Below are 17,570 nucleotides of genomic sequence, written 5' to 3'. Positions count from 1 at the left end.
TACATAATCTATGTATAAAGATTCAAACTATAAACAAGTTAGTGAAGCAAGGAATAGTGTATTTATCAGATTTATGAGGAACAGAAGAATTTTTGACTAAAGAAGAGATAGAAAGCATTATGAAGTGCAAAATGCATAATTTTGATTACATTAAACTGAAAAGTTTTTGCACAACCAAATCCAATGCAATCAGGATTGGGGGGAAGCAGAAAACTGGGAAAGAATTTTTGCAACTACTGTCTGTGATAAAGGCCTCATTTCTAAAACATATAGAGAACTGAATCAAACGTACAAGAATACAAGTCATTCCCCAACTGATAAATGGTCAAAGGATATAAACAGGCAGTTTTCAGAGGAAGAAATTAAAGATATATATAATCATACGAAAAAAAGGTCTAAATCACTATTGATTAGAGAGATGCAAATCAAAACAACTCTGAGATATCACATCATACGTATCAGATTGGCTAACATGACAGAACAGTTAGATGATAAACGTTGGAGAAGATGTAGGAGAGTTGGAACACTAATTCATTGTTGGTGGAGCTGTGAGCTGATCTAACCATTCTGGGGAGCAATTTGGAACTATGCCCAAAGGGCTAAAAAAATGTGCATACCCTTTACCCAGCAATATCACTTCTGGAACTCTATCCCAAAGAGATCATAGAAATGGGAAAGGGTCCCACAAGTACAAAAATACTTATAGCAGCTCTCTTTGTGGTGGCCAAAAACTGGAAATCAAAGGGGGCCCATTCATTGGGGAATGGCTGAACAAGTTGTGGTATATGAATATAATGGAATACTATTGTGCTATGAGAAAACATGAACAGGAAAACTTCAGCGAAACCTGGAAAGACTTATATGAACTGATGCTGAGTGAAAAGAGCAGAACCAGAGAACTTTGTACACAGCAACAACCACAGTGTGCAAGGAATTTTTCTGGAAGACTTAGTACTTCCTTGAAATGCATGAACTTAAAAAATTTCCAATGGACTCTTGAGGAAAAATGCCTTCCACATCCAGAGAAAGAACTGTGGAATTTGATTGCAGATAGAAACAGACCATTTTCTTTTGTATTAAGTTTTGTTTTATTTTATGCTTTCTCCCATTCATATTAATTCTTCTATGCAATATGCATTTAATAGGAATGTACATGCAGAACCTATGTAAGATTGTGCGCCATCTCAGGGAGGGAGTGGGGAAGGAGGGGGGAAGAGGGAGAGGGAGTGCAAAAAAATCTAAGATATATGGAAGTGATTGTCAAACACTGAAAACAAAATAATTAAATTTAAAAAAAGAAAGAAAGAAAACTCCTCAGTAAAGGTCCATGCTTTTACTGGATAAATGTAACAATTCGTGATTGAGACTACTTAGAATATTAAGTTCTAAAAATGTTTTAACTTTAAAAATTCTTTCCTAAATATTGTTCTTCCTAACTCTTCATGGTTGGTTTTACCTGGCTTAGAAGGACCATAGACCTGGGGGTACTTTTCCATTTAGGCTTGGGCTCAAAATGTGTAGCTTTATATAGTATATATTACAAAAATAAAAAAGTAAGCACAATGTATTCCTTAAAATTGCAAATACAAAATTCAGTTCTAGCACCTATATGGAATTATATCGAAATAAAGCCTGGATGATATTAAGAAATTAGCATGACATACACATACATTAGATGGACTATCCTAATGCTTAAAGAAGCCCACTTTGTGATTCAGTTCATTTCAGGTTCCATCTTTTCTTCACAAGCCTCTCTACTACCACCACTAGTAATTTAAATATCCCTTTCATAAATTCTCCCTAAGACCAGTCAGCAGTAAACCATCATGATCATATTATCTGCAGTGGAAATATGAAAGCCTCTAGGCATATTATCCAGTGCTTTATTTTTTTGTTTAGATATAAGAATGAGAGGCAGCATGGAATAGCAGGTAGACAGCAGGCCTCAGAATCAGAAAAAACCTGAGTTCAAATTTCACCTCTGGCACATAGGGATTGTGGCCCTTAACTTCGGAGGGCTATAGACCACTCTCTGAGCCCCTTTGGTTGCAGAGCAGGAATTGGTATTTCTAGAATGAGCTCCACCTGCTGATAATATCACACAATATCTGGTCCAAAAGAAAAGAAATCAGACTGTCAACAGTTGTACTCACATATGCGCATATATATATATGTATATATATATATATATATATATATATAAAATTATATATTATACATATATGCATGCATGCATGTGTGTGTAGATGTATTATTATATTTATACTAATACATTAGTATAATGTATTAGTACACATTATTAGAGGAGCATTAGAAACTTGAACATGTTGGAGCATAAGATCATGGATCTAGAATATTTAAAGAATCCTCTGTATCACTAGCACAGTTACCTTAGTTATACTAGATACTTTGTGAACATTTGTGGAGTTTTTGTTCATTGAAAAATTCAGCACAGTTTACACTGTAAAGGCATGAAAAAAATGTAGTGCACTTTAAAATATATGGAAGAAGGTAATTTTCTTTTGCTAATGAAAGGCAAGAGAAGGATTAGAATGGCTTGCAACATTGTTAATCGGTGCATCTTGTTAAAAAAATTACAGGGATGCCATTTCAGCCAAAAAAAAAGAAAGAAAGAAAGAAAGAAAAAGAAATGACTCTGCCTTGACTTGCACCTTGGTGGTGTAGTAGTCAGAGCACTTTGCAAGCAGGAAGACCTGAATTCATGTCCTTCCTCAAATATTTCTAGCTGGGTGGACCTGGGCAAGACAACTCACTTCAGACCAATCCTTCATTTGTAAAATGAGGACCACAATGACACTGACCTCCCAGGGCCATTGGGGTGACATATATGCAGTGCTCTGCCAAACCTTAAAGTGCTATATAAATGCTAGCTATAACCAAGACTTAAAAAGCGTACTCCTATCTCACCTGACAAAATGCATTCATTTTAAATGATTCGTTTAACATGCCTAATTTAGCCTTGCAGTTAGATGACATGCTCAAGTCAGAGACTAACTAGACGGTTAAGTCATCACATACACAAAATCAAAGTATCATTAGTCAAGATTTGACAAGTGTTAAAAACAGCAGGGAGTGACTACACTGAGTAGATCTCTCAAGTAAACTTGAACATTCCTAGCTTTTAAATCTTGGACAAAATCCATTAGTTTCCCCCAGAAGGCAGTTAAAAAAAATAGGTCTCCTTAGTACTGATTAAAAAGCTCATGCTACATTAATAAATTAAAGTGATCTCCATGTCCAGGAAACATGTCCTTGAACTTCAGTTTTCAGGAACCTCAAGGACCCTAATTAAGTCCAAACAAAAACACTTTGTGTTATCAAAGAGCAGTTTCAACAGCCAAGTGGGGAAAATGGGTCTAAGCAACTTCACTACTGTTCACTAAATAGGCCTTGTAAGACTGAAGATCTGCAAACGAAAAAAAAAATTTGTATGGAACATGCTAAAATCTTAGCAAAGGTCATGGTACATTTTGTACAGGCAACTAATTGATGTAAACTCACAGGTGAATTTTCTTCATTACAGATCACTTATGTTGGTTTATACTGTTCTCTACTATACCTCATGATATATGGGCACTTTCCTCCAAAACTGTCTAAAACTATTTTATACTAATTCCAGCCAATAATTTTTCTTTTGCCTTTTTTTGTTTTAAAAAAAAGAAGCTATCCATAACACTTCCCAAATAAGAAAATAGTAACTACAGCAATAATTGCTTAATTAAAACAAGATAATGCAAATGCTTAGACAGAATGTTTTCTTCTACTAAGATTAGTTTTTGGTTGAAAAGTCCAGGTGAAATCTTTCCTAAGAGGCCTTATGGTTTCCAGCAGGGGCAGCTAGATAGTGCAGTGGATAGAGCACCAGTGCAGAAGTCAGGAGGACCTGAGTTCAAATCTCACCTCAGACACTTGACACTCACTAGCTGTGTGACCTTGGGCAGGTCACTTAACCCCAAGTGCCTCATCCTGGGTCATCTCCAGTCATCCTGATGAATATCTGGTCACTGGATTCAGATGGCTCCGAAGGAGAAGTGAGGCTGGTGACCTGCACAGCCCTCCCTCACTCAAAACAAAGTCAAGTACAAATCATGTCATCATTTCTCTGACAGCATGGTCTTGTTCGGCAAAGAAGGACAAACACATACATATGGCTTCCAACATTTTGTTTTAATATCCAAAGCCTAGATTTCAAAGAGCTCAATACTAAGGTTAAGGCCTAGAATGGTGATTTTCATTGGTACCAAGAATTCCCAGGAGAGGAAACACTCTTCACCAATGCAAGTGACTACTTTCTCTGCAAACAGTTGGTTGTCCATAGCTGTGCATGGCTAAATGACTTGCCTAGGTTTACACAGGGCAAGTGCCTGTCAGAGGAAGGACTTGAACACTCCCAGCTTGTAGCCCAAGTTTCTATCCACTATTTCCTGCTTGCCTTTCAACACTAAAGAAATTAAATGTTTCCCCAAAAAGTCACAAGTCTTTTATCTATAATATGTTGTTCTCATAGGTTTGTTTTTATTTGCTTTGCCCACTTGGCTTTTAAGATATACCGTTCAATTTTTTATGCTGCTTAACTTACATTTAGTCTAAGAAAAAAGAAATTTAAAAATTATATAGTAACAACAGTGTCTCCTTGCTTAAAGCAGTGCTCCATATGGGATAGTTTAAAGACCAATGGGAGCCAGAGCAGACACTATCACATCCTGCTAATAGCTAGTTTTACCACCACAGATCTATGTCTTTCTTTGTCTAAGACAAGTGAAACATACAAGATGAAACAGGACAAAAAGCCAAAGGGAGTTAAGAACAGAATTGAGGTGCTATTACCAACAAAGAGAAACACTTTTCCTTGACAGCAGGCTTCTTAAAAGCAAAAGCTTCTCCTTAAATGGCCTGACCAATTATTTGCAACTACTAAAGAATTTTTAAGGTTAGGTAAAAAGGTAGTTCTAGCATTCTAGCAAAACCCAAATGACCAACATTACTACAAATGCAGAAGAGCAGAACTTGTAGGCTGATTGATTTAGAGCTATAAGGAACCTGAGGGCATTGAGCCTCACCCTCTCATTCTATACAAGAGGAAGTGAAAAGGGGAAAGGGCCTAGGTCAGTTTTAAGTGACATGCCCAAAGTCACACATGTAATACAGTATGTATTATGGGAATCCAGAGGCTCTGACTCCTGATCCAGCATGCCTTCCAACACACACCCTCCAAAAGTCACCAGGCTCTGGTAAGCCCCTCACACAAAACCTGGAAGTTTCCTTTACGCAGATATTACAGAGAGGTTCAAACGGCACCGAACTAGATAGGAGCCAAACAAAAACCAATTCAAGCAAAGCTTGCTGGCTGAGATGAGTCATTTACAGAGTTTGTGCAACTCAGAACAGAATTTGTTTCTGTATCAGAGTTGGAAAAAAACAAAGTGGGTGCTCACTGATTGAGGAAAGGCTGAAGAAATTGTGGTGTATGGATGTAATGAATATCACTGTGCAAAGTAAAGTCATTAAGATGAATTTAGAGAAGCATGAGGAAATTCCCATGACTGATACAGGCTGAATCAAGGAGAATTAGAATATTCACAATGACTAAAAAAGTCATACTAAAAATATGAGAATGAAGACAAATACCAAGTATTTAGTGACCTATCTTGGACAAGAGTTGATCAAATGCACCTCCCTTGTTTTGGAAAAAAAGTGGGGGAAACACATCTCACTCACTGCCAACCATGACAGAAAAATTGGCTCAAGAAAAATGCAGGTGGGTTTCTGTGGCAAGCCAGATGACATCTTCCATTATCTTTTCAGATGAAGCAAGCAGTTATGGAAATGGCTTCTCACATGCAAGCTACTGCAGTTGACCAAGAGTTAGAGATGGGGTCAAGGAGATGAGTGTTCAAATTCTAGCTGCTGCCCTACTCAGTGTCTATATGCCAGCTCAGATGGAGGCCTCTCTGTAGAGCACTATGTAGTAGAAGGTGTGCAGGAATAAAGGAAGATGCCTCTATCTCTTGGCTTGGTCATTTTCTTTGGCGGTTCCCCAGGAGTGAAGTACTGTCTGTCATCTCCACTTCTGGCTTCCCTCAGGTCCCACCTAAAATTCCAGCTTCCTTCCACAGGTAGCCTTTCCCTACCTTTCTCAATTCCAGGGTCTTCCTCCTGCTCATTATTTCCTATTCATTCCATATAAAGTTTGTACATTGTTTGCTGGTAGGCTCCCCCGTTAGGTTGGCAAGTGAGGGCAGGGGCTGTCTTTGGCCTAACCCTACATGCTTAACAGAGTCTAAATGTGTGCTTCAGAAATGCTTATTGACTACATGTCGGCCCAGGTATCTACTTCACAGTTATAAAGCTCCCAGGAAAATGTGAAGTAAATCAAAGAACACACTGTATGGAGGATGGATGTGTACGAAATCTCTAAATGTCCAAACGGAGTGACCCTATCCAATTCTCCTCCAATGATGTTAACTGACAAGTTACTATCAACTCCAAACTTCCAGCGTCGCCTCCTTCCTGTGCGGACTGAGTCACAAGGGAGGCCCAGGCTCGCCCTCCAACAAGGGCAGGGTGTAGGGGGAAGCTGCTGCACGATTGCCCAACACGATCCCTTCCTTTCCTCGGGCAGCGGCAGGAAGTGGCTGCAGCCACTCAAACTTGGAGCCGGCTGCCAGGGGCTCTCAAACTTTCTGTTGGCGGCCCACGAGAACCCCACCCACCCCCGCTGCCAGGGCTCCTCACGACTGGTGCCCAACCGCACCAGGGGAAAGGGGGTAACTAAAGTGAGAACAGGAGCGAAGGAAAGAAAGAGAAAAGTAAGGAGAGGGAGGCAGACACAAGCGTGTGTGGACGGCTGCTCTGGCAAGTTCTGGGAGAGCAGAGAAGGAAGGGGGGAGGAGGAAGGGAGACATCGGAGAGGTTCCCGGGGGGCTCCCCCTCCCCAAGCTCGGTGACAAGCAGCAGCTACAAAGAGGGGTGGGCGGACAGTGGGCGCGGGCGCGGGCGGGCACGCGCACAGGCACACACCCGCGCGCCCGCTCCTTCGGGGGCTCCGCCCGCCCCCCTCCCCCGCGGACGGTGGGGGGGAAGCCTCGCGCGCGGCGATCCCGGGGGCTCCCCTCCCCCCCGCCCCACCCCCACCCCCCCGGGCAGGGCACACTCACCAGCTTGGGCTTGTTCTTGGTCTCCTCGTCGCCGGCGGCCCGGCCCCCAGTGCTTCGCTTGCCGCTCCGGCCGCCGCCGGGCTCCTCGCCGCCGGGGCCCGCCGCCGTCCCGGGCTGCTCCATCTTTCCCGGCCCCGGTCACCTGCGCCCCGCACCCCGCCCCGCCCTGAGCCGAGCTCGCCTCCCGACCCCGCCCGGCCCGCCCCTGGGGGCGCGGCCGCCGCCCTCGGGCCCCGGGGCGTCGGGCGAACCCCCGCGCCGAGCCGCGCCGCTCTCCTAGGAGGACGGCCGAGGGGCGCCGGTGGTTCTAGGAGGGCCTCGGCACTTGCGAGGCGGCCGGGGAGCCGCTGTCAGGCGCCCGGCCGGGGAAAGCACAGCTTCCGACTCCGCCGCTGAGTCGGGCCGCGCTACTGAGCATGCCCGGCACGGCTAGAGCCGCGCCGCCCGAGCCGCGCTGCCCGCCCGTCCGCCTGTCCGGCCGCCGGCTGTTGGTCCTGCCGTCCGGCGCCCGCCCTCCGCCTCTCAGAGTGCGCCTGGCACTTCCCGGGGACGGGACAGCGAGCGGGGGAGGGGGAGGGAAGGCGCGGGGAGGCGCTGACCCGGGGGAGGAGCCCATCCTTCGGATGGGGAAGCGGAGGCCGACGGAGGAGGCAAAAGTTGCGCTGACAGCCGGGAAGGCGCGGGAGGTCATGCCTGGTCAGGGCCACCTCGACTCCCACTCCACCCACGCTTAGGAGCTTTCGGAAGGCAAGGTAGTGAACTGGAAAGAGATTTGCTTCGAAGCTGGCCTCGACCACCTACTGCTTGTATGACCTCGGACTTTACTACCTTGGGTGACCTTGACCAACTCACTAGCCCGCCCTAGGACTCAGTTTCCCCTATATGAAAAATGAAGTCATTGAAATAGACGATCTCGAAAGTCCCTTCCAAACTTAGTTCTGTTATTGGTTCCCCAACTAGTATCCCTTGGAAAGTCACCAGAAACGTGGCTTTACAGTCTCTCCACTCCCAATATCAACACGATGGCCAAACCCATACTCCTAATGTGCAAATCGAACCATATCATTCCCTGTTGGTACTCGGTAAACTCTAGTGGTCCCCTATGGCCTGTAAGATCAAATAAATTCCTCTACCTGTTAAAGCCCCTGACCTGCCTTTTCAGCCTTTATCACACAGGGCTCCTCCTCATGCATACATAGGATCTAGCCGAATTGACCTTTTCCCTGTTTCTCACACACAGCACTCCATTTTCAGTCTCTATGCCTTTTTGTTGATTGTCTCCCAAGCCTAAAATTCACTCCACCTCTCCAGTTTCCTTCAAACCTCTGCACAAGCTCCTGATCCCTCAGGCATGTTTCCCCTCCTCCCATACATTCCCCTTATATTTGTTTTTAATCCCTTTGTATATGTCCATTTCCATCCAGTAGAACGTAAACTCTTTTGAGAGCAAAAGGCTTGCAGTTGGGTCTTTTTGTAAGCCCAGCACAGTGCTAGGCACTTAATAAAAGTTCGCTGCTTGATTGCCCAGACAGATTGACACTACGTACCTATTTATTCAAATACAGGGAGATCACGTGTCAGATAATCACAAAGTACTGTCTAAACATGTCCCCCTCTAACGTTTTATCGTGCCATGCAGTGGAATACAAGCTCGCAAAGGTTTTACCAGAAAAGTGCAAGATAACTGCTACTTATGCAGCACCTTAAGGTTTGTAAGGCATTTCGCAGTCTCACCAGATTCTCAACAACCCTATCAGATAAATACTACAGATCCCCACCATTGATCAGAAGACCTTGAGACTCTAAGAAGTTATGTAACTTTCTCGGCCATGTCCAATTCCTGCCACTTTGACCAAACCACACTGTTTCTTGAACTAGAAAAGCTTTGACAGTGGGTGCTGCTCGAAGGTCAGCAAGGAGAGGGCATTAACTCTCTTGGTCTGATAAGTATTTGCTGAGGACAAATGAGATGCATATAAACAAACTAGCTGCTTAAGGGAAGTGGAAAACGAGCTTGAATTAACATAGATTTTGAACTGGGGGGTCTGCAGACCAGGCAGATCACCCCACTTATATATACAGAATAATGGATTACGCTTGCAAAAATGTAAGAAAAAACTATCTAAAGAAACCCACCAAAAGTACAATTGGCTTCCTGGGGAGATGTTGAGTTTCGCATCCCTGAAGGAATTTAAATGCGAACTGGCTCAGTCAAGAGCTGTATAGGAGATGGGCTCCTAGTCAGATATGGGCTTGATTAGATAGCTTCTGAAGGCCACTGCATCTCTAGGATCCTTTGGCCTTGTTATCAAATGGGAACAGAAGGGACTGTGACACAAGTGGCATCAATTCAGATATGGTTGTATAGTTTATGTAAAGGTGACATGGCTTCAGATTGAAAGTTCTGTTGTTTGGGTTTGATATTATCAGGATAATCGACATCTTCAAAGGAACTCGATTGTTTTTGAATAAACTGAAAAGAGATGTTCCTGATCAATTGTGTTTGTATTTTACTTTAAACTCAACCCCTAGCTCTTTTAATTCTTGGTGTTTATTTTTCAGTATTTTGTTCTGTTTAATGTCAACAATGAAAACCCTTTCAAGACAGGGGGGACATTGACCTCTGAAGCCAAAACACCAGTGTTACTGCTGCTCTCTAGCAAGGACACAGTCAGGTGATTCTGCAACTGGCACCACCTCATCTGGAGTCTCAGAAACAACCTTGCCCCACCTACATGCCTCTCTTTTCATTTCTGCCTTCTTGGGAAACAAAGAGAGGCTAGGGCAGAGAGAAGTACCTGAGCCTTAGGGCAGTATGAAGAAAGGAGATACCGCCCACAGCTGGGATTCCATAAAGTTATGCAAAACTACTGGCCTATTTGGTTTCTTCTGTGGTTCCTTCTCCCTTATAGATCCCTGTAGTCTAGGTTCTAGAGAATATAAAAGTGTCAGAGCTGGGGGAGATACTTCAATGGAACCATGACATCACCAAGTCTTCTCTCTTCCCCCCCCCCACCCCCACCCGCCCTTTCCTCCATGGGAATACTCCCTCCAATGGGGTAAATTGGAAAACCTACCTACCACCTTATCCTGAACAATTCAAGTGCCCACATTTCCACAGAGGATCTGCCCAATGCATTGGAGGCCTTCCTCTGCTGCAGCATAGGGAATGTCCTTCTGTTCTCTCTCATTCTAACTACATGTTCAGCCACCTCCTTTTCTAATTATATTGAACACTTCCTTGATTTTGAGATACGAAATGTGATTAAATTAACACCTGAATTAATTCAGGAACAGTTATATGCTAGACTTCCCCTTTATGATGCCTTCCTCCCAGAATCCCTAGCTTCTTTCCAAGCTCAGTTCAAGCACCCTTTCATAAATGAGGCCTTTTCTAATTCCCCCTCCCCAACTTCCAGTTCTCCCTTCCAAGAAAGTTCTTGGACTTCATAGATATTTATCTGCATACATGTTGTTTTCCCCATTAGAAGGTAAGCCTCTTGATTAATGTTTTTCTGCAAGAAATGGTGAATATGATGAATACAGAGAAGCATGAACTGTTGGCAGTCAGGAAAACAGCACAGATGACTACACCAATGTAAACCAGAAGGACAACTGAAGAACAACCCCTCTTATTCCCATCCCCTCTTTTCTGCTGCTGTGGCTGCTATGGGTTCCTCCCCCCCTTCCCCCTCTGCTGCCCTGGGACTAGGGCTGGACCACTCCACTCTCCCACATTGGTCCCACAGGCTTTTTCTACTGACCTTCCAATTTGTCCTCGGCGTTTTAGGGTCCTGAAGTCTGGAAACTGTCACAGGCATGAGAAATTCAGTCTCCCCAAGGTCTACTACTCAGGTTCTGTCTGTGCCCACTCTGGACTGCGCGCTCTGCCCCCAGTGTGCCACAGTAGACACTTCCTGGGGACCTTTCAGGCTGTCTTGGGCTGGGGATTTGCTTCACTCCATCATTCTCTGGGTTATGCAGCTCCAGAATTTGTTTAGAGCCATTTTTGACAGGTATTTGACTGGGCTTTGGGGGCAGTGCTCTAGAAAGTGAGTGCTATTACTCTGCTATCTTGGCTCTGCCCCCTATTTTCAGATTATTTTTCAGTGTATTGATCTTACTAATTGTTTTTTCCTCTTCATCCTTTTTTTTTCCTTTAAAAATATTTCTTTTATGGGAAAGCTCTCTGGGAGGGGAATAGAAAAATCTAAATGATATTAAAAACAAAAGATATTTTTAAAATTACTTGAAAAAAAATGAATGTAAGCCCATTGAGGTCAAGGTCTATCTTTGTATTCCCAGTGCCTGGCATATTCATGCCTGGAATAAGGACTTTCCTTAATAAGTGATTGTTGAATGATTCAAAAATCATAGAAGCTAGTTTAAAAGTGCTTATGAAATCACCTAGTTCAGTCTTCTAGGAATCATATTTGCATGGGTTTTCTCCCCTAATAATGTGGAGTATAATTCATCTCAATCAAGAGATGAACTCATTTCTTACCTTCTACCTCCCCATCTATTTAACACAGTGCCTGTCACATAGTAGGCACTTAATAAATGTTGTCTCTTGACTTGCTGTGACAATGATTCCACCTTAACCAAGTTATTTTTTTTAATCCCTTCTGTTTTCCTAAACAGTGAGTCAAGGAAAGTAGTATTAGAGGACCTTTATTTACCCTCTACTACTTTGGTAAACAACATGCCTCTTCCTTGTTTTCTGCTTTCTTCATTCTGCCAGTTGTTATTTTTTATTTTTTATGTTATTTTTACCCTCTAAAATTATTTTGTATTTCGTTTGTATTTACTTCATGGTGTACACTTTATTCCCTACCACCCCTCTCCCCGCAAAAGAATGCCCTTGAAGGCAAAAACTTTTTATTTTCCTTTTGTCTTTGTGTCTCTAGCACCTAACACATTTAGCATATAGTGGGCTTGGAATAAATGCTTGTTGAATTGGATTGCTCCAAACTTAGCTTTCAAAAGCCTTTCCTGTTGTTTCTGGGAATGGAATAAAACACTCATGAGTTCCAAGTGTCACATCAGCACCATGGGCAGCAGCAAAACCAGGGTAGCCCTGCAAAAGTAGCCACCAGTGGAGTCAAGGACCATGTAGTTATTGGAGGACAGAGCAAGCTGTGCAGTTAGGAATCTGGACAGACAAGAAGAGAGTTAAAAAAATATATACAAATACCAGAGGACAAGGCAATTCATGAACCTAGAAGACATAGAAGAGTCCACACAAAACACCAGTAATCCAACTGCCATAAGATGGACCTAATACTGAAGCAAAGTTTAGCCTAGATAAGCGACTTCAGTAGGAATCAAGGGGAGTTGTTGATAGATCCTGACAAAGAATCCTCAACAACATGCAGATAATAGTTGAAAGCTGGTGAAGTCTGGGCGAATGCAGACTATATAAGTATATACGTATATTGTTCATCTAAGTAACATGTCAGTTTTCTTTTGTACACCTACTTTGACTTTTAGGAAAGTCCTAGTGAAGATCACTGCATTAAATCATTAGAAGAAAAAAGCAAGACAGGAAGAATTTATGAAGTGCCTACTAGGCTCCAGGTGCTGTGCTGATTCCTAGGAACTCAGAAGAAGGCAAAAGACAGTCGCTGCTCTCAAGAGGCTTACAATCCAATGGGAGAAATAACATGCAAACAACTATGTACAAACTAGGGGCAGCTAGGTGGTGCAGCAGATAGAGTGCAGGATCTGGAGTCAGGAAGACTCTTTGTGAGTTCAAATCTGGCCTCAGACTCTTACTAGCTGTGTGACCCCAGACAAGTCACTTTACCCTGCTTGCCTTAATTTCTCATCTGTAAAATGAGGTAGAGAAGGAAATGGCAAACCACTCCAGTATCTTTGCCAAGAAAACCCCAGATGGGGTTACAAAGAGTCAGACAGGACTGAACAACAATAACAAAGGTACAAACATGACATATACAGCATAAACTGGAGATGCTCTCAGAGGGAAGGCAATGCAATTTATGAGGACTGGGAAAGGCTCCTTATAGAAAGTGGGGCTTCAGCTGAGAAGTGAAGGAAACCAGGGAGTCCCAGAGGCAGGGATGGGGAGGGAGAGAATTCTAGCCACGGGGGACAGCCAGTGAAAATGCATGGAGTTGGGAAATGGAATGTCTTGTTTGAGGAAAAGCTAGGAGACCAGTGTCACTGGATCAGAGAGTATATGGAGGGAAGTAATTCTCATAGATTCACCACTCATTAAGGACTCTCATCTCCCATAATTGAATCTCTGGGATAGTAACCTAATGTCATTTTCTGCTTCTAGGAACTATATAAGGAATGACAGACTTTGCTATATTCCTCAGTCACACCACCTCTGGTTTTATTCTGTGCAATGAGACCAATACATTGAATTTCATCTGGAAATAGTGTAAGTTTTATAGTACAGAATATGCATTCCAAATAATAATAACTGACATACATATATAGCACTGTAAGGTTTACTAGATGTCTCTTAGACATGACAAATGAAAAAACATTCAAGTTCTGCAAAAATTAAGGCCCAGTTTATTTGAAAGCCACAGTAGATAGAGCATTGGGCTCAGAATCAGGAAAATCTAGATTTGAATCCCACTTTCTAGTTATGTGAATCTGGGCATGTCAGTCACTTTACTTGAGCCTCAGTTTCCTTATCTGTAAAGTGGGGGTAATAATAGCCCCTTCATAGGATTATTATGAGGATAAAATAAGAAAGAATATATTTAAAGTACTATATTGTCACTTTTACTATATATATATATATATATATCTATATTACTACATAATCATTATTATCATGATTCATAGATAACCTATAATGGATTGTAATAGTCCGGTGTAGAAGTCATTCACTTATTTAATCAACAAACATTTATTCAGCCCCTCTATATTAAGCTACCTCTAAATGTAAATGTTTTATTAGCAGAAGTATCATACAATTAAAAATCTACTGCCTATTCAAATTTATAGTTGGTGAATGTGAGCAGGTGTAATATATTACAACAAAAAATGCACAAGGAAACAGCATAAAGGATGTCATCAAATTAGAAAAGGAGATTGACCAGTCACATGACAATAGTGAGAGATAATCAACCAATGGACAGCCTACATGCTCCGCTGGTATCCACACAATGTCAAGAGAACTAGAGGAAGGCCCCAGAATGTTGGTTGGACTCCTTGCAAAAGATTCACAGGAGGCCTTGGGTAAGAATGACACAAGATGAGAGGGCATGGATAGGTTGTAATTTGTGTTCTTGGAGAAAACATCCGCATTGGTGGGATCACATATGCATTAAAATTTCAATATTCCTATCAAGACCATATGTTTCAAAGGATTCCATCTATATGGATGCTACCTCCATTGGCATCCATTCCTCTACCTCTTTTTTCTGGATCATACCTTTATATCTGGAGCCTGGAAAACATCTGCAAACAAACAAATCCTACCCTGCTTGCTGCCACAAGGTGTTTCGTTATTCATAGTCACATAACATTACTAGAATATTGATATTAAAATGATAGTTTTGTGTCAGAGAGCAAGATGGGATCATTAAAAGTGCTTTACAAAATCAAAACAACTATAAATATATCAGAATGAAGAAAAACAACACTAAAAGACATCGGAATTCAGATTAAACACATTGACCAGTCTGAGGACTGATGATGAAACATACCTGCATCCTCTAAGCAAAGAGCCAGTGCTCTTTGGGTGCAGAATGATGCATATACTGTCTAACTAGTCACTCGATCAATTTGTTTTACTTGACTGTTTTTCTTTATTATGTGAGGGGGGAGGTGGAAGTGAAAGTGGGAGGTGTATTGGGAAGTGACAATGATGTGAAAGTTACAAACATCAAAACTTTTTTTTTTTAAGTAATACAATTTTCCAGTTGCAATCCAACTTACCCCCTTCCTTCTGTCCAATTCAAGGCTCAGTCTGTGGCCATCTGTGTCGCTTGTCCAAGACACATACTGATGGACCAATCCATGAGTGGCCCACCCAACTCCATGCAATGGTCTGCATTACAGTCATTCTTCCTTCATTTAGTTTGCCATGTGCATATTGTTTGACCAATCTCTTTTGAATAGCCCTGAATTTCATTGAGGAAGCCAACTAGTATTAGGGAGTAGATACAATTAGCATCCCTCAAGATTCTGTCCTGGCCTCTCTTCTCTTTTCACTCTCTATATTTTCTCACTTGGTGATTTCATCTGCCCCCCTGGGTTCAATTATTATCTGTATGTAGATGATTCCCAGATCTAGATATATGTCTCTTGCCAACCTCTCCCCTGATCTCCAGTCTCATAAAAGAATCTGTCTCTTGGACATCTCAGATTGGAAATCCCATAGATATCTCAAACTCCATATGTCTAAAACTGAACTCATTATCTTTCCCTAAAAAACCACCTCCTTTTTCCTACCTTTCCTGTTACTGTCAATACCACCATCAACCTTGTCACTCAGGCTTACAACCCTGGCATTAGCCTTAACTCCTTTCTCTCACACATGTGCAATTTGTAGCCAAGTCTTGTTTCTACCTCCTTATTTCTTGTTGTTTCTCATATATATCTCCTTTTTTTCACTGACTCAATGGCTACTCTGGTGCATAGTTGGACCTTTGCAGTAGCCTTCTGGTCTCTTTCCCTGCCTTGAATCTCTCCCGCACTCCAGTCTGAGATCAACAGAGCAGCCAAAGTGATCTTGCTAAGGCATAAGTCGGACCAAGTCACCTCCCCACTCTACAGCTACTCCAGCAGCTCCCTGTTACCTCCAGGGGGTAACATGAAATGCCTCCTAATTAATAATGATTAGAATGAATCATTGCTACATTTAATCTGAAAACTCATTGTTCTTACTGCATTCGTTAGAAAAATACATGACTTTGTGACCTTTTGCATTACTTTCTACCTCTTTCATCGCACTTCCTCTGGGTATAAATCATAACTAAGAGCAAAAACATTTTCATGTGGGAAGTATTTTCACCCCCTTTCCTGCGTCATCCTTTCTCCTCTTTCCCTCAGCTCTGAGGGAAAAATGAGAATACCCACAAAGTGGTGGCCTCTAGCCCAGAGGTTGCCTCCCATCCCCGGGGCTGTTGACAAGAAAGGGAGGGGCTGTAGAATCAAATGGGGTTTAGCCTGGAGCTAAGGGGAACATTAATCAGCCTTCCAGATCACCTTTACAAGTAAAAAGAATGCTATGACTTCTTTGGCAGCTATGGAACTACTGTTGGAGAAGAAAGTTGATAATATCAGGGGGGATAATTGACTGAGCTGAGGGAGTGTCAAGGTAAAATAGCAGTAAGTCAAATTGCTAGAATTGAAAGTGCCTAAGTGTCTTCTAACACTTCCTTTGGTTATTGGGACATGGCCTGTATTCTCTGTCCAAATGTATTACCCTTCTCAGTTTCATCTAGAAACTAGAGGGCTAGGTGGCCTCCATTTAGATAAACCAGGTTCTATCAATCATTATTTGGTTACAATTATAAAAATATGGTCCAGGGTTTTTAAACTTCAAATTCCAAATCCAGATTCTGAGTTCTCAGCCCCAGATTCAACATTTAATCTAACAATTACCCACACCGATAATTCTGTGAACTGGGACATCCAATTGCATTGCCAGCACTGTCTAGCAGTTGAGATTTGTTACATCTAAAACAGAATAGAATTATAAAATTGGGGGGGGACCTTATAGTTCCTAGGATCATCTACTTTAAATCATACATTGAGGCAATGAAGCTCCATGATCTCCCCAGAATAACGTAAACAGATCTTTTTTGTTCAAAACTAGAGGAAGGAGAAGACAATAGGAGGATAGAAGTTGGTTTGTTTAGAAGATTCCAAAAGAAATGAAAAGATCACAGACAGTACTTTTCTCCCCTCCACCCCATAAAAAAGGTGCCCAAGAAGAAACAGCAACCACCAACTTGTGATATACTTTCTTATTTTTATAAAATCTTTAGGCCATTGGCCTAAAGTTATCCTAGATGAAAACAGAAGTGAACACGAAGGCTTACGCAGATTATTTTCTGTAGCAGACCACATCTTCTCAGTCAGGCTGAGAACTGCAGAGAATATAAGCCCCCATTTTATCTATAATTTGTTAATTCCCATAAAACACAACTTGCTGGAAGAGAGAGAGATGGACAGACAGACAGAGAGGGAGAGAATATATACTATTATATATAATAGATAGTAAAGAATATAAAGCCCATCTACTGTTTTTTTCTATTTCAATAAAACACTTTTCCAAAAACAAATTCAACCTCTCTTTTAAAAAAAGTGATCTCCCTCCCTTGTGTTCAAATCCTATGAGATGCTATGTCAGATACCATTATGGAGAAGAGCTTGTTCTGTGATCTACTGAGAATCAGTGTC

General features: G+C 42.1%; 1 protein-coding gene across 7 annotated transcripts in view; it reads right to left on the bottom strand.

Annotated features, from left to right (window-relative positions):
* DIAPH2 (diaphanous related formin 2) overlaps nucleotides 1–7,335 on the bottom strand; it is a 1,011,052-nt gene extending 1,003,717 nt beyond the window's left edge. For all 7 annotated transcript variants that reach the window (XM_072625718.1, XM_072625715.1, XM_072625716.1 and 4 more), the window contains exon 1: nucleotides 7,179–7,335. In XM_072625718.1, the coding sequence (XP_072481819.1) occupies nucleotides 7,179–7,301 (123 nt within the window). In that variant the 5' untranslated portion in view covers nucleotides 7,302–7,335. The remainder of the gene's footprint in view (nucleotides 1–7,178) is intronic.
* Between the last annotated feature and the right edge of the window lie 10,235 nt (nucleotides 7,336–17,570).

Source organism: Notamacropus eugenii, chromosome X (genome assembly GCF_028372415.1).
Source record: "Notamacropus eugenii isolate mMacEug1 chromosome X, mMacEug1.pri_v2, whole genome shotgun sequence".
NCBI lineage: Eukaryota > Metazoa > Chordata > Mammalia > Diprotodontia > Macropodidae > Notamacropus > Notamacropus eugenii.
Note: the sequence above shows the minus strand (reverse complement) of the source record. Positions and strands in the feature narration are given on the sequence as shown.